This window comes from Rhinolophus sinicus, chromosome 16 (genome assembly GCF_057876585.1).
Source record: "Rhinolophus sinicus isolate RSI-liver-muscle chromosome 16, RSI-T2T, whole genome shotgun sequence".
Classification (NCBI taxonomy): domain Eukaryota; kingdom Metazoa; phylum Chordata; class Mammalia; order Chiroptera; family Rhinolophidae; genus Rhinolophus; species Rhinolophus sinicus.
This window is the reverse complement of record NC_142516.1, coordinates 48,590,222-48,613,790: the sequence shown is the minus strand read 5'-3', so window position 1 is coordinate 48,613,790 and position 23,569 is coordinate 48,590,222. Positions and strand designations below refer to the sequence as shown.

Below are 23,569 nucleotides of genomic sequence, written 5' to 3'. Positions count from 1 at the left end.
TATTTTGCAGAAGAGAAGATAAGGATCTGACTTCAAGTCGCCCAGCAAGTACCATGTTGCCCGGAAATAAGACCTAACGTGATTTTTCAGGATGACATCCCCTGAACATAAGCTCTAATGCATCTTTTGGAGCAAAAATTAATATAAGACCCGGTCTTATTTTGGGGGAAACACGGTAGTAAAGCAGGCACTGGAACCGCAGGCTTATAACCACCACTGCTCACAGCTCAACATCAAGCTCTGGGCTACGCACGGGGGATGCACCAGGACTCAGCCATTTACTCTGATGATGACCATGGGAGCTTCCTGGGCTTTAATTACACAGAAGACTTTGGGGCAAGGATTGAAATACCATGTTTCCCAGAAAATAAGACCTAGCCGAACCATCAGCTGTAATGCATCTTTTGGAGCAAAAATTAATATAAGACTGGGTATTACATGATATTATACCTGGTCTTATATAAGACCGGGTCTTCTTATATAAGACCCGGTCTTATATTAAAATAAAAACCCGGTCTTATATTAATTTTTGCTCCAAAAGACGCATTAGAGCTGATGGTCCGGCTAGGTCTTATTTTCGGGGAAACACAGTGGTGCAGGTTTTTTTCAAGTCATCAGTGTTAGCTGTAAATTCTAGTGACAAAGCAATATTATACTCAAAAATAATGCAAAGAAAAAAATTTCCCTCTTCCATCAAATTTCAAAAAATAAAAATCCTGCTACCACTACATTTATTGCAAGTATTTTAAACAGGTTTTTCCAAGATTCTAATTCACTTGAAGACAACGAACCATACATTTTTACACAAAGACATAAAATGAAGTGGTTCTCCCAAGGTGAAAATAATAGATGTTACCTACATCAAAGTCAGACCTGTATAAATGGACTGACAACAGGGAACAATGTTTCCCAGTGATCACCAAGTTTTGATTTTGTGGGAAGTATTTTCAAAACATCAGAGCTGAGCATGTGGTCATGAAAACGGTCGAAACAACAGAGTAAAGGGTCAATAATATCCAATCTCCTTGCAATGAAATGAAGTCCAAAATAGAACTAGAATATCCCAGAGTATAATGAAGGCAGGAGCCATGTTTCGTGATCTCCTTTCTGGGATGTTTTGGGAAAGATGAGAAGGGTGAAAATGTCCAAGAGGATGTGAATCTTCTTTGTTTTGAAAGTGAACGCAAACAGACGTTCATCCTAAATCTCCAGAGAGATGTTGCTTTTCACTCTACAGAAGTCACAAGAGTTTCCTTTAGGTATAATTCCATTGTTTGATACCAAGAGCTAATGCCCGCACCTATAAACACACAGACTAACCCACTGTAGAATCTCAAACCTTAAACAGCTATTCACATGTTCATGCTACCGAGCTGTCTCCATTGTTTTTCCACTCACAAAAGTTTCTTCAAAGGAAGGGACTTTGCCTTATTCGTCTTTTTTCTCCGTACCCAGCACATAGTAGACTTCAACAAATGTGGGTTCAACTTATGTTTATAACTTGACCCATTTGTAAAACCAATTAAAATGCTTCTGAATGGAGGCATGTTAAAATGATTTTTATGAAAAAAATCTTGACACTTTTACAAATGGAGAAACGGAGACTTCGTGAGGTCACATGACTCCCCCTAGGTCACTGAGCTGACATCTGGAGACAGTCTTGACTCCAGAGCCTGCACTCCTCACCTCTTCTTGAGCATTCCATTTGGTCCCACTGCATCCCCTTAACTAGCTTAATCCCCCCGTGGCTTTTCAAAGCCTCTGGTCAAATGAATTCAGAAACTGTAAAGTCCCATAGTAGTCATCCTGCACATCTTAATAGAGCTGAGTAATTTCATTTTCCAAAGAAGTTCAGAATTAGGGCATTTCCCCCCTCACCAAGAAAAGGCATGCCATTCACTATCCCATCTGCATTTTAAGAAAACGATTTACCCTTCCTCTGGCAGAGAGGGCTGCAAAGTCCGACATTCCTTGGGTGTGAACACCACGTCCAAGTCGTCCTCAGTGAAGTCTCCCAGCTCCTGGGCCAGCTCCACATCCAGGCTGTTCAGGTGTGTCATCAGAAGGCCTTCAAAGTCCACCGGCTCCACTGGGTCATAAAAATGAGGCTGAAAGGGTGGGGAAAAGAAGAAGGGGGTTTCCACACGGTTTTCAGGGAAAAGCACTAAGGCGAGAGGAGATGTCTGCCTTGCCCTCCCTTTCCACTCAGTAAGTGTTTCACTCTCCACGTACAACTAAGGGAAGCTGTCTTTAGAGGGGCTGTCAAACACAGAAGCAGTGATACGGAAAAGAAACGCCGCACGGAAAGTCAAGTCAGAACATGATGAGTAATTAAAATCACACCCCAAGGCAGAATTTTTCTCTGCTTAATTGCATCTTGATGAGGAATCCTGAGGAGATCCAAAATGAGATCACAAGGCTTTGCTGAATTGTTATAATTTCTCCTACAAAAGCTCTCTGAGGCCATGTTTACCCAAATACAGTGAAGTAGCGAATAGAGGCAATTTTCCAGAAATTCAGGCAAACTCAACACTCCTTTGAGTATTTAGGCATGGTGTTTCCTTTGGCCTAAGTTATCCTATATGTTGGTTCTTGAGAGCACTTCATTTGTAATCATAGCCTACAGTGAACCAGACTTGGTGACTGAAACACTCCAAGGCAGTGATTTCCAGACGCAGCTGGGCTGACTGGTGCTGGTCAGGAAGATATTTTCACTGACTACAGCTAAATGAGCAAACTAAGGGCAATCAGCTGAAGTTTCACGTGGCTACTGCGCTCATTATTTAAAAGGATTGTTTTTTTGCTCTTCAGTTATGTCTTTCCACAGTGGAGAGGTTAAAAGAAATGATAAGATTGGATAATCCCATCGTTAGGATTTTCTTTAGTTGATAAAATAAAAAGTTGGCAATTCAACAAATATTTTTTCTTGTCTGTGAAGTCCAAAGACTTAGGAACAACTGCTTTACATAAGTAAAATAATCACTTAAATGAGTGGATTTAAATAATAATAATAATAATTAATAGTAGTAGTAGTAGACTAGAAGCAGCTCTAAGGTGTTCATTTATAGGAGACTATTTAGAGTGATCAGCCCGAGGAATTACTGTGCTCTACCTCTGCCCCACCAGTGGACCAACTAAACAAACATTCCCGATTCTTGACTTGTACTACCTCAATATGAAACAAGGACAGATCCAAAGGAAGTGCTAATAAAACCGGTTTTTCATCGTCCTGAAACTGTACACCAGACTAGATGTATGAGTTCCAAGTTGGAGAGGACGAACAAAGTGCTGTTGAAGAGGTGAAAGGAAATAAGATGAGAGAATGTAAACGTGTTTTGTTCTGTCCCCTCCCCACCCCTGCTGTCCCTGGGGCGGTCACGACATGAGTGACATATTTGGGGAGTGAGGACAAAGCTAAGAATTGAGCAAACATTTGCCCTCCATTTTATCTGAGATTCTTGAAGGTGGTGGACTTACATAATGTCAGCAGGGTCAAAAGGGGCAGAAGAGAAGGCAACAGGAAGCACTTCAGTAGGAGAGAGCAAAGACACGCCCCTAGCTCTCCAAGGCTCCGATGTGGTGTGACAGAGCATGAGGAAGTTTCCCTGGGTTCTAATTGGGGAACTTGGAGGTCAGCTAAGGAGTGGCCCATAGTCCTTATAGGCTGCCTCTTAAAATGAAGCAACAGGGAGCAGCAGGGACTCAGGGAGACAGAGATCAGCCTATGCAAGAGCCAGGTGGGGACAGACTGTGCAAAATGGCAGAGGGAACAACAGTCATCATCTATACACAGAACCAACAGATCTGCTGCATATCTACATACGACCAACCCCAAAGGAGAAAGTGGACTTTCCCACTCCTTACCACAATCCAGCACAGAGAGTTCAGAGTCAGGGACTGAAATGACTTCAATTTGAAATGAACTGCATTTTTTTGCATAACCAACCTTATTACTGTAAAGTTTATACCCATTGAGCTAATAATTATTGAGCACATACTGTGTGCCAAGCAATTGGGTTAGGTCATTATATACATTATCCCACTTAATCCTCACTAGAACACCATAAGTATGCACTCTGATTCTCCCTGTTTTATAGATGAGGACATTGAAGGCTAGAGATTTAATGATTTGCCCACGGTTACACAGCAGGGCAGTACCCCATCTGGAATTCAAATCTAAGCAGATTTATGTTCTTAACCACTATAATTTTGTTTTCTCTTGTGGGCTTTGCAGGGAATCTGTATTTCCAGAAATCACTAAAGCACAAGACAATTGTAAGTGTATTTGGAAGTGAATCAAAACAATACATTTACCACTATCCACGAGTTCCACTCTGAGCTTCTCATGAGATTGGCTGCTCAAAGTAATAGCAGTAAATACATTACTTAATTAAAATAATAATAAATGTAAATTTATTAAGGAGAATATCAATTCTCAAGTAGAGGCACTAGAAATATATACTCAAAAATGATACTGAAGCACAGTTTGAAGCAATGTGACTCGAGCACTAACAACTAGTAAGCAGAAGCTTCTATAGAGAAAAGACATTTGTGTGAAATCATCAAAGAGAAAATAATTCAGGTCCAGTCAAAGTATTATACTTGTCATGTCCCTGAAATTCAAAGCCACATGTGAGCATCTACTGAATGCAAGTCACTGAGTCGGGCATTAGGGACACAGAAGAGTAGATGGAAGCTACTCGCAGGCGTCTTTCCATGGATCTTCAGTCAACCATAAGATGGTCAAGTCTGTCACATTCTCACATGTAATGCTATCTTTGAAGAGGGAGCTGTGGTAAAAAACAGAGTGTCATCACTGAGCACTAACTGTGTGGCAATGTGCCAAAGGCAATAGACACAATTTATCATAAAGCCATAAAATCTTGAGGTCTGCATATATTTCAGGACTGAATAGACTATAAATACAAACCATAATGATAGACTTATTGAGTGTGGTTCTAGCACTCCACACAAGCTGGCATTTAATACTTAGTGTCCCCCACCCTTTCCATACTGAAACTAACAAGGGAGGAAGCTATTCATCCCAAATGTGATATAAACTAGTCCTGCGTTGGCAAGTGGGTGGAGAGTCCAATTACTGTTAACTAGACCATAACGCAAGTTGTTCCTCTTGCAAATTCATATAATAACCGGGAACCAAAAGAGATTTCTGTTCTCCACAAACTAGCTGAAGTCTTAATGTCAAGAGTTAGGATTAACTGTGAGGCAGTCAGCACGTACACACAAACACATAGACTATGCCTATTTAGTGATAAGCAAAGAGAGAAAATAAATACTGAGGAGCACTACGGTGGTATTGCATTTTGTTGGAGGCTGCTGTTTGGGGGGCAAGGGATGTTCTAGGTCAGTCCCGAAGGCAGGACTTGGGCTCTTGGGGGCTTAAAAGCCAAACATGAAAATTAACTACTTTGTGTTCTCTCCTGTTGAGCTATATGTGGCCTCCTAGTCAGTGGAGACCCAAGACTAGTTTAAATGATGTGATCCAAAGTAATTTTAAGAATGCCATCTTATATCATGAATTATAAGTGTCTATCCTTTGTTAAAATAAGAAAAAGGCCCAAATAATCAAAATAAAAACAAAACACCCTCTGAAAAATGAAAAAAAACTTAAGACTACAAATTATCCTAAATCAAGCTTTCTCTATTGTGATGACTTTGTGATCCTTTCCTGGCATGTTTCCAGATGGGGGAGTCTACAAGGGTTTTTTCTTGCCAGCGTTGGAGGATAGAAGGGAGGCTGCAGCTCTTCTGTAGCATACGCACACCTTCTACTGTTACAATCACTGATATAGGTGCTGCTGTGAAGGAATAACCCCCAATGTAATTAAAGTCCCTAATCAGTTGACTTTCAGTTAATCAAAAGAGAGAAATTAACTTCATCGATTGGAAGGAAGCCTTTTCAAAGAGGGTAGGGGTCCTCTCGAAGTTGAGCTCATGTCCTTGGATATCCAGCTTGCCTGCAATCTTGCCTTCCTGACTGTTGGGGACTTCAGGCTGCTTAGCCAGCCACCATCAGTGGGTAAGCCAGGGCCCCACAATCAATTCCTTAATATATGTGTATATGCATCTCCTACTGGTTCCGATGCTCTGGCTGAACCTAGACTAACACACCTACTTTCATTCATTCAACACATGCTCACTGGGGTCCCCCAGCAGTCCTGCACTAGGCTGAGGGGACACAGTCTCTGCCCTGAAGCAATTTTCAACACTTCTTTAGGGAAGACTTGTGCAGTCTTTCTTTGTAGCTACTTTTTTTGTCAGAGGCCTAGTCAATAGAAGGGTAGAAATACACAAAGAGATGATTATAAATACCCTAAAAGCTTAAATTATTCACAGCCAAATATTTATTTCTTAATTAAGGGAGTTTGAGCTTTTTCTTGTCCCCTAATGCACATCAAAGGCTAGTTCTGACATGAGGTGGGATTCAGTTTGTTCTGAAATTAGAAATTCCTACAGCATCAGAATCGTATCTGTTTAAAATTAGTCTGTGTAACTCCTAGTACAGTGTGGTATGCAGACAGCACACTGATAGCAGATTAAAAGAACAAATCTGGACAAAAATGGAGAGGTTACATGACTTGACCCAAATCACACAGGTTTGTTACAGCACTGGGGTGGCTTCATGTCACTCTGTGTGGGCGATGGACAGGGGTGTGATGTCTCCAGGTGCACTGGCCTTGTACCCTTATGAATGTTTACCCCATGGGGGGGGGGGTTCTCAAGTTGACTTGGCTGTTCACGAGAGATGACTCTTGTCAAAGTTATCCAAGACCTGTGTGTTGCCAAATTCAGTGATCACTGTTCAGTCCTACAGCACTGGACCCAGTGTAATTTCTCCCTCCTTCTTGGAACACTTTCTACAGATGGAGGGCAACCTAGTGTGTCCCAGTCTCTGACAGTCCATGTATCAGGAAACCCTTCAGGCCTGGGCAAATTGAGAAGGTTGATCACTCTACCTTCGGGACACTTTTTCCTACTCCTATGATGCGGTGCCCAGGGTTCAGTCCTAAAACATCTTCGCTTCTCAATCTGCATTCATGCCCAGATATCTTATTCATTCCCATGGCTTTATAGCCTTTTTTTTTTTTTTAATTATAAATTTCTATTTACAGCTTCAAACCTTTGTGGCAATGTTGACTTTTCCAATTATACTTCAACATCACCATGTGGTGATCTAATAGGCCTCTCAAACAACAAATTCAAAACTATCTCTTAATTTTCCTGCCAATTTGCTCCTCCCACATCTTCCAAGTGGCAATTCCATTCCACCGGCTGCCCTGTGCAAAAATTTGGAGTCAAGGTTGAGTTCTCTCTTTTTCTTATATTCTATATATCATCCATCAGAAAATCCTATCCAGTTTACTTCTGACGTATATCCAGAATCCAACCACTTCTCCCCTTCTCGACTGCTACTACCCTTTACCAAAGCACTACTATTACTTTTTTGAGTTACTGTGATAACTTGCTACCTGCCCTCCCCACCCTATTCTCCACACAGTAACCAGAGTGATCCTTATAAAAAGAACCTATATGCAATCTTTATAAAAATTCAGATCATGCCTGGCTGGTGCTCAATGCACCAGTGACGTGCCATCTTAATCAAAGGACAAATCAAAGTTCTTGCATGGTCTCTGAGGCCTATGACCCAGCCCTGCTTTCTCTACGATCTCATTTCCTGCCCACTCTGCTTCCTTGCTGTTTCTGGAGCATGCCACATATTCTTGCCTTGAGAACTTTGCACTTGCTATTCCTTTCAACTAGAATACTCTTCTTCCTTCAGGTATCTGTCAAGTTCATTCAGAATTCTTCTCAGGTATCTCCTTTCCAGACAGAGGCCTTCATAGATTACCCAAATAGCCCCTCTTCTGTGTTACTTTCTATTCCCTTATTCTGTTTCATTCTTCACAGCACTTAATACCCATTGATAATGTCAGTTCCATGAGGCTAGACTTTTGTTATATTCACTACTATATCCCCAGCTCCTAGAGCAGCTCCAGGCACAGAGTGAGACCCAATACATATTTCTTGAATGAATGAATGAATGAATGAATGCTTAAGAAAATCTTCTCACCTCTCTACTATATTTAACTAAACAGAGCTGAAGACAGTAAGTTTCTTCTGGCTTCAGAGATTTCAAAATACTACATGGCTTAGATTAATCAATACTTCCCTGCTTCCACCAACAGCAATCTGATGCCATTGAGTGGACAATGCTGACGTGCCATCATGAGTGTCAATCTACTTTTACCAAGATGTATTTGATTCCCCTGCTTTATACAATGATGGTAATGAAACTCCCACTCTGTACACAGGGCATCACTTTCGTTTTATCTTCCATTGTGAATTTGCATGAAAACTATACTGAGATCTTCCTTTTCCATCATGATCCCTTCAGTGAGATCAATAGCCCAACTCTTTGAAAGATAAAGCACCAAACAACAATGGCATCAGAAACGTAAGAGAAGACCGTATTTATCCAATGATCTACCATTTAGATCACACTAAGCAGTAAAAGAAAAAGGTTGCTTTCGTGTACAGAAGCTTAAACACCTAACAAAAATGAATACTTTCTAAGGTATGAGGCTTTTTTTTTTTAGCATATTATATACAAACATGTCATGTAACATGGTGTTTTGGTACATATCCAGGATGTGGCTTTTTATATCCTTTTCTTCAGCCCGAGCTGTTATGGTCCAGCTGATTCATTCCATTTAACTTCGAAACTTTTCGATTCTCTTTTTTTTTTTTTTTAATAGGATTTTTCCCTCTATAAAAATGTAGGTTAAGGTCATGAACCCCATACACAGTGTCTCAAATCCTCCTTTCTGCCTTAGGGCATAGATCCAACCCTTTCTTCTCTTGTATACGTATTTCACTCCCTTTCTACTTTGAATAATCAGAAAATAGTTTAGTATTTTCCAGTTTCATCTCAATGAAGCCATCAAACAGAGTTGTTTGACATCACAGCGTGTCTGGCCAACCTGTTCACGCGGCTGTGGCAACAGAGAATGCCAAGGCCAGTGGGTGATGCTGCATTCAAGGCCACTCTCTCTGGCACTGGTCACAAAGTACTCAGGACAATTCTATCGTCATGTCTAAAAAAACCAACCCCAAATGGTGGTACCTCTTCATGTTCAAAAATGCAAAATTTAAAAAGATTTTATCTACTTTGAAAATGCTTGTATATACAATCATTACGGCTAACATTTACAATTAGCGTTAAAAACAAAACCCAATAAAAGAGAAAAAAAAATCAAACACACGCTTTCTCTCACGTGATTTACCAGATTTGTGACAGAAGCCTCTATATTTATATAAGGAGATATCTGCAGGGTTAGCAAGTGGCCCTTGCTTACCACACTTTCTGAAACTCAGAGCAACCAGGACAACAAAAGAAACTTCACGTTTCTTTATGGTCTTCCTCCTATTTGGAACACTTCTACCTATGGAAATCCTTTAAATGATCCTTAACTGGACCACATGTGGAAGGCCTAGGGAACTTGAAAACACTGATGCCTACGCACATCCCATGGGATTTTGATTTAATTGTTCTATGGTGGGCCTGGCCTCAGGTATGTTTCTAAAGGTTCCAGGGATTCTAATGGGCAGCCAGGGTGAGAACTTTCCTCTAAGTCTCCTCAGCCTTCCCCATGAAGCCTTTACCTCCTATTATATCATGGATCTTTCTCGCTTCTAAACACCTATCACACTCAAAGCCAGTATGGATTCTCTATATTATCTGTCCTCCTAAATAGATCACAAAGCCCCTCAGAGGCGACACCATCTCCTGTTCATCTTCTTTGAATCTCGCACAGTATTTCCAGAGTGCCAAATACATAGACAGCAATATTAGCCACTATTTACACATCCATTATGTCATTCTATATTAACCCTGATGGGGTAGCATTATTATGCCAATATTGCAAAGGAGGAAACTGAAGCCATCATGGAGGTTAAGTAACTTGGCCCAAATTATACAGCTAGTAAGTGACAGTTATACTTCGCCAGATCCATCTGACTCCAAGTTCCTGCCTCTTGCAAGACAGCAAATTTATAATTGACTGGGTTTTAAATAACTTGGTACCAATTAAATACTTTTTAAAATTAAATAACCACTTGCATCACCATATGGAGTTGTTTAAATGGTGGTTATATAAAGAAAGGTAAGAGAAACAACAGTGAAAATGCACAATTTTTCAATTGTCCAAAATAATTCAATGAATACTCTACAGTTTCTCATTTTTAAGAAAAGTTTTCTAAAGCAGCTTCAGGTTGAGACCCTTTAGACCAGGGGTGTCCAAACTGCGGCCCGTGGGCCAACTGTGGTCCGCAATCCATTTTTAATTGGCCTGCAGCAAATTCCAAAAATATATTTAGTTTACTTAAATAAACCAGGTGAGGCAATATGTACTTCACCTCGAGTGAGTGGCCCGGCTGTTTGTGTATTTTACCGCATATGGCCCTTGGTGAAAAACATTGAAAAAAGTTTCAATACCCCTGCTTTAGATGATAAACTACTCCTCTGCCTTGCCAGAAATGAACTGTGCTAAATGTCCCATTCTCTTTCCATGAAATGAAAGAATATTTTTTATGGGAAATCACCATGTAAGTTGATTTCTTTGGAGGAACCTTCCTTCAGGAAGATGACTCAAGGGAAAGAACAGCCACTTCATACTGACATTACAACATGACAACCAGGTAAATATTAGGGTGATTTCCTAAGCAGGCCATGCTTCACAAAAAAAAAAGGGAATCGAATTCAGGCCTCCCCTTGGCTCCCTCATGTCTCCTGCTCTTCAGTCAACTAACGAGAAGGGATGGGGCCACAGACAGGGCTGAAGCTGCAGTAGAGATCAGGGAAATTATATTCAGAAAACTAAAGGAAATAACCAGGAGTAATATATTTTAAAAGCTATTCATTTGCAAATAGAACAAGGAATAAATTAGGACCGGTAGAAACACATGATTCTTGTATAGTTCAGCATTTTTGCTATTTCCTTGATAGCTTCTGTTGGAAAAATGGGTCATTAAGCCACATGTTAACTCTACTACGCAGCTAATGAATTAATCAAAATTCACTTTCATCAAAACCTACTGATGAGGCAGCATAACTGCCAAAAGAACACCTGCAGATATTAAGCAATTGTTTTTTCATTGTGACTTCAAATTGAAAAAAAAAAAAAAGAAGAAGAAGAAAATTTCTCCTGAAGAAATTTAAGGCTGCAGCATTGAAGTCAAAGCTGGTGTAGAGAAGGGGTTAAAATCTGTTAGCTAAACTTCCTGAAAGCCTCTTAATAGTGATGTCCACACTATTTCTCAAGACGGCTACGGCAGAAAGCTGCAGTCTTAATTTACAAAGAAGCAAAGCACCAAACCCCACCTCCCCTCCTTGTTTAAGATATAAAAGTATATCTAGTCACATTTTCACTGCATATTTTGAATACAATTTGAGTCAGAAATTTAAACATAATTTTTTTGGGTTTTCAATGAAATGCATATTAGCACCAAATTAAACCAAAAAGCATTTCTAATTTATCTTGGTTTAAAGCTTATCTAACATATCTGAAAGCATGAACATTATGCACTTGATGTGCTTTTATTATAATCTGCAATTCTGAAACAGACAAGAAAAGTACAAATAAAAACAGCAATCTAGCAAGCCGCCAAAGTCATAGATTTTCTGAAGAAATGTCATCACAACTTACCCTTGCAGGACAAGGTGCTGTACATTTTTCAGTACTACTATTTCATCAATGACAAAGCACACAAATTATCCTACTGAAATTATCTCCAATCACTCCAGTAAACATACCTTTAAAAGATACACAGTTACACGGCGTGTAAATTGTTACAGGAGACAAAATGGCGGCTACAGGAAACCAAGTGGAAGGTTACAAAATTTCTAAGAGCAGAAGTGGTTTTGAAGTAATAAGTGAGAAACAAAAACTAACCTAACCTCTGCAAGATAACCACCAGAACAAGCAAAAAAGTACCCTGCGCTGTGCCTGAGGAAGTGAGTGCAGTGGAGGCTGTAGCTCTCTCACAAAGGAAGTGAATACTCACTTCTGGTTTTACAAACCATCTCATTTAAGTCAGATTGATCCTATTTAGCACACGTGTGGCATTTAGTTCTCAATTAATATAATATATATATATATGTATATATACACACACACGCTGAACAATTGGTGTTAAAAATGTAGGCAACCTTCAACTTAAAAAGTGTGTTTTTAAAATGGGGGGAGGGGAGGGTGAGCTATCTGATTCCATTGATATGAAGTTACAGATAAGCCAACATTATGATGACAGAAATGATTCAGTGATTGCCTAGGGCTGGTTGGGAGAGGAGATGGACTGCAAAGGGGCACGATGGGATGTTTTAAGGCAAAGAAACAGTTCTACATCTTGATTGGGTAGAGGTTAAATAAGTCTAAATTGGCCAAATTCATCAAATTGTACATCTAAAATGAGTGAATTTTATTGTATATAAATTGCACTTTCCAGAAAAAACAATTTTTTAAAAATTAAAGTTTGGAACTTGGCTTTTCGGGTTTTGGAATACATTTTTCCAATAAAAGCATGTTACAAATGGTAGTAGTGTTCCAGGTTAATCTTCCCCCTACCCAAAATATGAATTATGATTTGGGTGAAATCAAGTAGCCTGGAAGTCCCAGAGACGTGAGAACCACAATGCCTGGAGGTCCATTTTAGTCTAAGCCCCCGATGAGGGAGGGAGAGAGGGAAGTAGTCCGATGCCAATAAAGTAGGCTCAGAGCTAGGAACTGGTGGTTGGAAGTGTAAGGTAGCGGTGGGAAGATCTAAGGAAAATCAGGCGGCAAAAGCATACAATGGATGCTTCTGCACGTGACCATTCTCTAAGCAAACCTGTAACTCATACTTACTAGTTGAAGAGAGGTGAAGCCAGAAATACTCATGCTTTGTCGATGGCACTGGCCAAGGTTTGGTGGGAGAGTAAACTGTTTCCTTATTTCCGCTGAAGAATACCTTGGGTTAAAATAGAAAAATCTAAATGAAGTGGTAGTTTTCAAAAATCATCACAATTATAGATACAATCTTTGGTGCCATGTTATAAAACGTAGGCCTTGGCTGGGCAACTGGCAGAACTGATTAAAATGTCATCAGTGGCCTGTGGGTAGACACGGTAGCTTTGTGTGATAATATGTACACTTAAGAAGTTCACAGAGACCAGGATGCCTGCAATGATGGCTGCTGCCCAATACTGAAAGGAGCAAGAGCTTGAAGCCCAAGGAAAAGATCCAGGGCACTTGGCTCCTTCTTCCCAGGCCATTCAGAGGCATTGTCTACAGGAGAACATCTGTCTCTGACGAGAGTCCTTTACACCCTGAGCTGCCATTTTGATCCAGTCATTCTCCTTTCAAGCAGTTGAACCCTTCTGGTTGGCTGCCTGTGACGACAGAAAACGCTATAGAACTGTTATATGAACACTTCTACCTCCCTGAGGCACCTTAGATACTACCTGCAATTCCAAGGACTGCATTTTCCCCAAACTGCTCCCAGTAGAGAGATGTTTTGAGTCACCCATATTGACACTGCAGAGCACTCAGCCAACATCACTGGTAGCAGGGATGGAGCACATGAAAGTTGCTCTCCATTGTCCACTCACAGCTGCTGGCATGAGACTGCTGACCAGGAAGACCGCGGCTTATGAGCAAGATGAAATCTGAGCACTCATTTGTTCGTCATTTGTTTCGTACTCAGAACACATTTTCTCATGAAATCAGTTGGTGGTTAGAGGCTAGTTCACAAATGTGTATTTAAATTACAATGAGGCCACTGTAGAGTATAACTAGTAACTAATAGATTATTGAGGATCAAATGAGATCATATATTTAAACCATGCTGTGTGTATCCAGCAGAGGAATACATAAATTTTTAAAATTATAATTTTAAAATATAATATTTAAATATTATAAATAAATCTTATTATATTTTCTCCATTATAATGTGTGCTAGGGCAGAATTACTAATTTTCCCGCATGATGAGGTTCCTGACAGGGTCTGGTTGGCTCCCAACCTTGGCAATGTGGTACATCCAGAAAGGCAGGAAACTTGTCCTAGTTCCACCTGTGACAGCCATTCTCCCACCTCAAGAGTACTTCCATTTCCTTTCAGGATATGCCCACTCCTCTAGCCCTAACGACAAGCAAAGAGGTGGGCACATAAGCCAACATGGGACAATAATCTCTCCTTCCCAGGAGTCTAAACGATGAAAGGATACAAAAATGGAAGCAAATGGCTGGAGCACATTCATGCCAGTGGTGGTCCCCTATATTATGATGCAATGATGTGGGAAACCCCACCGAAAGTCATAGTACCCCATATTAATTGTACTCTTCAATTTTTTGAAGCACTTTATTTTTTTAAAAAATTATAAGAAAATACTAAGATAAGGAGTAAGTATTCTATTATCCAACAGGGAAATGCAAATCAAAACCACAACGAGATGCCATTTCACTAGGATGGCTATAACAAAAACAAAAAAAAAAGAGGGGTAATAACAAGGGTTGAAGATATGAAGAAATTGAAGCACTCATACTTTGTTGGTGGGAATGTAAAATGGTGCAGCTGTTTTGGAAAATATTCGGGCAGTTCCTCAAAAAGTTAGAGTTCCCATATATCCCAGCACTCCTAGGTATATATCCAAGAAATATGAAAACATACTTCTACAGCAAAGCTTATACATGAATGTTCACAGTTACATTATTCATAGTAGCCAAAAGGTGGGAACAACTCAAATGTCCAAACAAAATGGAGTATATTATACAATGGAATATTATTCAGCAATAAAAAAGGAAAGAAATACCAATATATACCACAACATGGATGGATCTTGAAAACATTATGCTAAGCAAAAGACGCTAAACCAAAAGGCCACATATTGTATGATTCCTTATACAAAAAATCAAGAATAAGGAAATCTACAGGGACAGAAAGCAGATTAGTGGTTGCGTAGGATTAGTGGCTGGGAGGACTGGAGGTAAATGGGAAGTGGCTGCTAATGGGAATTGGGTTTCTTTTGGGGGTGATGAAAATGTTCTGAAATTGACTGTGGTGATAGATACACAACTCTGTGAATATAGTAAAATCCATTGAAATGCACATGTTAAATAGGTGAATTGTGTGGTATGTGTATTATTTCTAAATATGATAGATAGATGATAGATAGATAGATAGATAGATAGATAGATAGATAGATAGGTAGGTAGATAGATAGATAGATGATAGATAGAGACATAGATATACATGTGTCTCTCTGTGTGTGTGAGTATCCTATAGAGAAAAGAGTGAAGGTAAGAATTACCAAATATAGAATGATAGCCAGGAATGGAAGAAACCTTTCAGATTTTGATCCCAAGTGCTCACTAGGCTGATTTTCATTACAAGTTGGACAGTCATCAATTTCTAAATAATCAACAGATTAGACCACTGTCCGAAACAAAAGGCCCATCCTGCATAAACAATACTGTATCTTGTGTTTGGCACCACAGGAACCCAAAACAGCATGTCAACATTTGCTTACTTAAAAATATGAATATCGCCACAGGGAGTGGAGATTACCAAGCAAAAGTTCCTTTTTATGCCCAAGTTGACTTTTCACAGACAAGACTGACTGCTCCTGTGACTTCTGCCTCTAGGTCCTCTCCCCAAGACCTCTCAAATAGCACATTTCAGTTTCATGGTCATTCAAAAGCCCTTCCTGTCATAGACCAGAGGGGTCTACCTGAAAAGGGGATATCTGACAATGTTCAGGAAAGGAAGTGGCATTGTGAGAGAATCAAAGAATGGCAGGAGGGAGGGAAAGGTTCTTGCTTTCATTTTGAAGCAAAATCTGTCATCCTACGCCACAGCCCCAATACTTTTTCATCATGAAAGCAGAATGTTCCTGCTCTTCACTCCTTGTCAAACCGGTCATCTGGTGTTTCTGTTGCAGCGCTCCACGAAGGTTTCCTTCCTTAAATAAGTTTTCTAATTCAGACTTATACAAATGATCTGCTTCCCTGACTCACTACCTCACACGGATCCTATTTCCTTCCTATCCCTACAGGATCAATTCTACAGAAAGCGATGAAACCTGTCCCTTCAAAACTGTCAAATATGGAGACGAATTGTTTGTCCTTAAAATGAAAATAGTGAATCATCCCACGTAGAAAAGAATTGCTTTGTATCGCTTAAAGAACTTCAAAATAAAGTATCACTGGAGAGGCCCTACACACATATTAAACTAGCAAAAATAGGCTAGAATGAGAAAATTACATGTTGGTCATGCTGTGGGGAAAACAGGATGGTTCCACATCCCTGTGGATTGTATATTGGTTCAGTGTCTCTGAAAAGCAATCCTGCAATATGCAACAAGAAGTATAAAACTGTCATTACTCTTTCATCTAATTACCTCACTTCAGAGAATATACCCCATGGAACTGATACAAACAAAAATATAATTGCAACAGAAATGAGCATAAGAACTCTGTATATAATAGCAAATATTGAAGGTGAGAGGTTTTGGGAACGTACAGTGGGATAGTGGATGGGGGGGAAGGGGGGTCCACACAGTGTGAGGGATATAAATGATAAACGTCTAAGTTTTGCTTTGTCTTGTGCACCTGAAACTAATTAAAAAAAAAAAGCAAATATTTGAAAATAAACAAAGCACCCCATACTTGGCAGAACACTAAGTAAATAATAGCATAAAATAAATGAAATATGATTTTACCATTTAAAATAAAAATACGAATTAGGTTGACCCATGGAAACATGCATACAGAATAAGTTATAAGTAAAAAGTAATATGAGGAACTAAATACAATTGCCTAACAATATATGTGTAAATATACCACAAGGATGAGAAATCCTTCTGGTTGTTATATATAGGTAGTTTAGTAACTACCCCATTCAGCTCTTCCTCCTGGAAAGTTTCTTAAGTTCATCATTTTTTTTAAAAAGATGCATACATATAGTCACAGGTGCACTCTTTGAGATTTTTTAAGTTATGTAAACATCAGCTATTAAGTTTATTGATATGGAACTTCATTCTCAAAAGAGCTCCTAGCACCCCAGTGAAGGAGGAAGCCTGCCTACACAAATAAGAGAACAGAGCAAGGAAAGATCTCATACAAGCTTGGTGTCCTTGCAGGCATTTTGTGTGGGTTTTATTTCCTCTGCCTTTGAGTCTCAGACCAAATTCAACATACCTAACATAACTTACACGATGCTAGATTTATATCATGATAATATTTCCTTGATGACGATGCCCTTATTTCCTAAGATACCCTTCTTCTAATAACTCAAAATTCTGTATAAATGTTATCTTTATTTCTACAAATTTATCTGTGAGGGAGACTTAGGGTTTGTTTAAAATGTTGATACCCTTACTCAGGAGTCAGAATGGTGGAAGGCGGTGGATAGCAAAACTCTATGTGTTTATTCAGATGGATAGATAGTTGGGATTCATACAGTTGTGACTAAGTATCAGTGGAACTAATGATAGAGCAGAGCTTGCCAAGTGTGGCCTGTGGACCGTTCGCATCAAATCATCAGCTGCGTAATAAAAATGCAGATTCCTCAACCCTGCCCCAGTCCTGAATCAGCATCTCTGTAATTTGGCCTGGAAACTGCATTTTTAACCATCAACTCCAGGTGACTTTCATGTCAAATAAAGTATAACATTCACTAATAGTGCAAGACTATGAGAATGGTTGGTTCATTCATTCATTCATAAAACATCGAGGGCACACAAAGTGCCAGGCTCTCTGCCAAGTGCTAGGGATTGAAGTCCAAGAAGATACGATTGCTACTCCTGGAAGCTCAGTCGAGTGGGTGGGAAGGAGGAAGACAGATGGATGATTGAATAAATAATTATAATACTAGATGATAAGTATTATAATACAAGAATGTGCACAGTGCCTTATCAGCAAAGAGGAGGGAGTTACTAATTTAGCCCAGGAATGCTTAGAGTCTTCTGGAATGAGGGGACTTTTGAACCACGTTTGGGGGGAAAAAATGAGTAGGAGCAGGCCTGATGGGAAAGAAGACAATGCATTTCAAGCATTTTTTAAAACATTCCATAACATCTAGACATTAGGTTTTCATACTCCTACTTCAAGTATTTTAAAATCAGGCTGTCCTGTTTCTTTACAATAGACATAGCTAGAAGAGCAAAGGAAAAGAAGGTGAAAACTCAGTGAATTAGTCCTGAGCACTGCCATTTGCCAGCTGTTTGAGTTCAAGTACATTAGTTAACCAGGCTGGGTCTTAGTTTCACCACGTGTAAAAGGAAGGGACTGGGCTATGTGATCTGTTGGGCACCTTTCCAGCCCTTTCTGGCAAAGATGCTCAAGAATCTCCAAGTGGAACAATCAGCACCATGATCTACACCAGCAGCTGTGCTAGGAAACCAAACAGCCCCGGAAGGCTTTGCTCTGGCTTTCATCGCTGAAAGAAAATTCTTCCACTATGCTGGTATGGCCAGCAGCCAAAATGGTTCAAAGGATTTTAAAACCGATTCAAGAAAAAAATCTTGTCTATAAGCACTTAAAGAGGTTTTTTAGGGTGTTCCTGAATGTCACACATTTTAAACAACAGTGAAAGGGGTGGGATAAAGAAAAGCAAACATATAATGTACTCTTAGTAACTAACAACTGACTGCAAAACACTCAACAAACACAAAGTGTAAAGTACACAGCTAGTAATAAATAATAATTATGGACATTTGTGACTGGCATATGTACATATGGTATAATTGAACCTTATAAAATAGCATCATTCAGGACTAGAAATGATTTATACCAAGTGAGAGGTGAAAGAATGTTAACGCCCAAACTTCCTGAATTATAAGGTTAGGGCAGTGTAATAAGAAAAAGAAATAATAAACATGATAAAATCTGTTGTATGGAGAAACACTAGCTCTGAATGATGTAAATAATACATGGTTGGATCACAGCACAGAGCATGTATAAAGTCTGAAAACACAGGAACTACTCAAGAGTGAGGAGTTCCTGGAGTTCACCACATAAATATGATCTACGGCTCTTTCTAAGATGCATCCTCAGAAACTTTTAGTAAATTAAACCTTTAAATTTAAAAGGCTATAAAATGAATTTCTGTAGCAAATTGTATATGTGTATTATATATCTATACAATATAATGTATATAATACATATATCCATCCTTACATATATATACATGCATACATGTTTTGAGCAATGAAGTCTGGAATGAATTCTTCAGAAGTTCACCAGCCTGAGGCTTCGTAATAGATATTTCAGGTTTCTCATATTTTCCATCTCTTCTCATAAACAGACAAGCAATAAATGTACTTCTGTAAAGATGATTCAACAGGTGGAAACATGACTACAAAGAGAAGTCTGCCCCTTATTAACAAGCTGTGGAACTTATGTTTCTTCTTTACAAGGCAATCCCAAATCCCTTTCACTTGGAAAATTCCTCTGAATACAGAAGAATATTTATTAGATGAAATAAGTGTTTGAGGGTTTGTGGGGACAGAGCCAGGAGTGCAGTTTCCAGGCTCTCGCCCTCATGTGGAAAGGTGCTCACTCGGGTAGTAAATGGCCATCAACTGTGAATGGATGGTCATCAGCTGTGGCTAGTTGGCCGTCAGCTGTAACCAGTGAGCCATTGGCCACTAATATAACTGCCATGGCTACGCGAATAGCAAAAGGGGACTGGCAAGAAGATGATGGTTGAGCTAGCAAGGGCGGACTGCAGTTAGCAAGGCAGAGTGCAGCTAGCAAGTGAGGTTGGTTGGCAGAGAGAAGTGGACGGCAGGTTGCAGATAGTGTGGCTCCTGCTTCCTGTGTCTCCAACACAGCCGCCAGCAAGAATATAGTGATATGACTCCCCTATCTATGGCTCCATGGGTGTTCCTTTTTGGCCTCACCATATCCTGCATTCTTATGTGGGGAGCAGAAGCTGAGACCCCGCATGACACCCTGCATGACAGGTTTCCTATTGTAAGCCTAGAGAAGAAGGATTACTCAATGTCTTCAGTGTCTCTCTGAGGTATCTCCTCTCCCTAGCCCTTACATATAATTATATAAGTTAGTTTCTCTCCTGACTTGATGACCACCTACTGATGAAACTACATAATCACCCACAAGAAGACCTGTAAGTGTCAAGTGCCTTTTGTTTGTAACTGTTTAAAGGAAAAAGGGTTTCTCCATAAAAGTGTGTTGAGACATAAAGAAACAGATGTAACATATGTAAACTGAAGACCCAAAAGAGAAGAGAGACAAAACAGAAGCCCAAGTAATATTTAAAGAAATACTGTTGACAAAAATAACAGAAATTCTGTTGACAAAAAGATGCAGATTCATAAAGCTCTACAAACACCCATCAGAATTAACACGGAGAAAATCAAACCTAGATACATCACAGTAAAACTGCTGAAAATCGAAGATAAATTTTAAGTGTTCTTGAAAAAATCTGGTGAAAAGATACATTATTCAAAGACATTGTTCAAAGACATATTACTTCAAAGTGTAATAATAATAATAATAGATTTCTCAACAAAATTGAAATCCTAAAACCAAAGCAATCACATCCTTAAAGTGCTGACAGAAAACTACCAATCTACAATTTTCTACCCAGTGAAAATATCCTTCATACATAAAATATAAACACTTCATCAGATAAACCAAATGTGAGAAAATGTGTTACCAGCAGAGCCATACTAAAGGAAGCAGTAAAGAGCTTTTCAGGCAGAAGGAAATGATCCCAGATGGAAGCACAGAAGTTCTGAAAGCAATGAAGTACACCAAAAGGATAAACACATAAGTAAATCTCAATGATAGTGACTGTACAAAATAATTAGAATAATGACAATAAAGTGAAGTTTAAAACATACATAAATTAAAATATATGTCAACAATAACACAAAAGGTGAGAGAGGTAAATGGAGTATGTTCCAAAATTCTTGCATTATTTGGGAAATGGTAAATTACAAATTAATATTAGAATTTTAATATGTCAAGTACTTATTGTAATCTCTATTGAAACAAGAGACAGATTGAAAAAGAGGAAAAAACAGTAGGATTATACATTTAAACTCAAATATATCAGTGATTATATTAAATATAATCAGGTAAATTCTTCAATTAAAAGACAAAAATCATCAAATTACATAAAAACCTATGCTACTTACAAGAGACATACTTAATTTTTTTATTAAGGTATAATTGACATGCAATATACTGCATATATTTAAAGTGTATTTATAAGTTTGACACATGTATACACCCATGAAACCATCACAGCACTCACTAATTTTCTCATGCCCCTTCTTAATCTTTTATCTCTGCCTCCAGGTAACCACTAATTTGCTTTCTGTGATTATAGATTAGTTTGCATTTTTTTAGAATTTTATATCAATGGAATCATGCAGTTTATTTCTCTCTTTTCTTTTTCTTTTTCTTTTTTTGGTCTGGCTTCTTTCTCTCAGCATAATGATTTTGAGATTTACCTGGGTTGTAGTATATATCAATAATTGATTCCCTTTTATTATGCAGGAGTATTCCATTGCATACACATACCACAATTTGTTGATCTATTCCCCTTTGGTGGACATTGGAGTTGTTTCCGTTTTTGACTATTACAAATAAAGCTGCTATGAGCATTCATGTGCAAGTCTTTATATGGACATGTTCTTTCATTTTTCTTGGGTCAATGCCTAGATAAACTGTTTACAAAGTGGTGAAAAAAACTTAAGCAAAAATAGCCAAAAGAAAGCTGGTGTAACGATAGTAATACCAGGCAAAAAAAAGATGTTAAGGCAAGAAGCATGACTTAAGATAAAGATGACATTTCCTAAATGTCCAAGGTCAATCCATCAGAAAGATATAGGAATTCTAAATATCTACGTACCAAGTAATAAAGGCTTAAAGAACTGCAGAAGAGGAGAAATATCAAATCCACAATTATAGTGAAAGATTTTAATATACCTCTTTCAGTAATAGAACATGTAGATATAAAAAATTATAGAGATATATAGGATTTGAAATGAGCAAATGACCTAATTGACTTATACAGAAAAAAACTACATCTAATGACAGAGTACACATTCTTTTTGTGGACATTGAACCATTTACCAAAATTGAGTATATACTGTACCATAAAGCAAGTCTCAACAAATTGCAAAGGTCAGAAATAGTATAGAGCAGGTAATCTGACACTACAGTGGAATTAAACTAAAAATCAACAAAAACATACTAGCTTTCTAAATATTTGCTTAATTTTTGAAATGGATAATATTAAGCATCATCTTTATACTGATGCACATAGGCTGAATGAATGGATTTTTAAAAACTAGTTAAAAACCAAACAAGAGAAAAATTATATATAATATTTAGACATAGTTATAGTTATAAATTATTCTATTTTTATTTTGAGTATGTAACATAGTTTGTATTGTAAAATATTAAAAGTATTAAAAAAAACCACTGTAAAATGTCATCTCTCTCCTATGTTTGTCTGCCAATAATGCAGGTTCCCTCCCCATAGACAATTACATGATAATTTCTTGTGTCCTGTGCACATTTAATACACACACAAATACATGTATATATTCTTTCTCCGTTTTTTACACAAATGGGAACATAATATTTGAAATTAATTTATGTTGTAGTGTGTATCAATAGTTCCTTTTTTAAAATGAAGGCGTATTCCATTGTATAGATACACCACAATCTGTTTATCCATTCACTGGAGATCTGTATTTTGCTTTTTTCACCTAACAAATAAGTACATAAGAATGTCCTCATTCTTTTTCATGGTTGCATATGTATTCTACTATATAGATGAATAATTACTTAACTACTCTCTTTTACACATTTTTGTTGTTTGCATTTTTTGATATATAATTGACATACAACATTATATTAGTTTCAGGTGTACAACAATTATTTTATATTTGTATATATTGTGAAATGATCACCACAATAAGACTAGTTAACATCCAGTACCATAGAGTTATAATTTTTTTCTTGTGATGAGAACTTTTAAGATCTATTCTCAGCATTTTCAAATATGCAGTACAGTACTATTAACTATAGTCACTATGCTGTACATTACATCCCCATGACTTATGTTATGACTGGAAATTTGTACTTTTTGACCCCCTTTACACATTTACCCCACCCCACACACACTCCAAACCCCACCTCTGGCAACTACCAATCTCTTCTCTTAGCTATAAGCTTGGAATATATATAGTGTGTATCAATAGTTCTGTAGAATATATATATATATATATATATATATATATATATATATATACACACACACACACACACATATATGTGTGTATATATATATATATATATATATATATATACACACACACATATACATATATATATACACACACAGAGAGAATATACACATACACACACACACCACATTTTCTTTATCCATTCATTCATCGATGGACATTTAGGTTGTTTCCATGTCTTGGCTACTATAAATAGTGCAATGAACATCAGAGTGCATATGAGTG

General features: G+C 38.2%; 1 protein-coding gene across 4 annotated transcripts in view; it reads right to left on the bottom strand.

The window, feature by feature from the left end:
- The window catches only part of DOCK8 (dedicator of cytokinesis 8), a 193,513-nt gene that overhangs the window by 139,643 nt on the left and 30,301 nt on the right, over positions 1 to 23,569 (bottom strand). The window contains exons 2-3 of one of the 4 annotated variants that reach the window (XM_019730243.3): positions 12,924 to 13,026; positions 1,933 to 2,108 (exon numbers count right to left, since the gene is read on the bottom strand). In XM_019730243.3, coding sequence (XP_019585802.1) covers positions 1,933 to 2,108; positions 12,924 to 13,026 — 279 coding nt within the window. Of the gene's footprint in view, positions 1 to 1,932; positions 2,109 to 11,726; positions 11,973 to 12,923; positions 13,027 to 23,569 lie in introns of those variants that run through there. The other 3 variants (XM_019730259.3, XM_019730272.3, XM_019730266.3) reach the window with 3 other exon arrangements.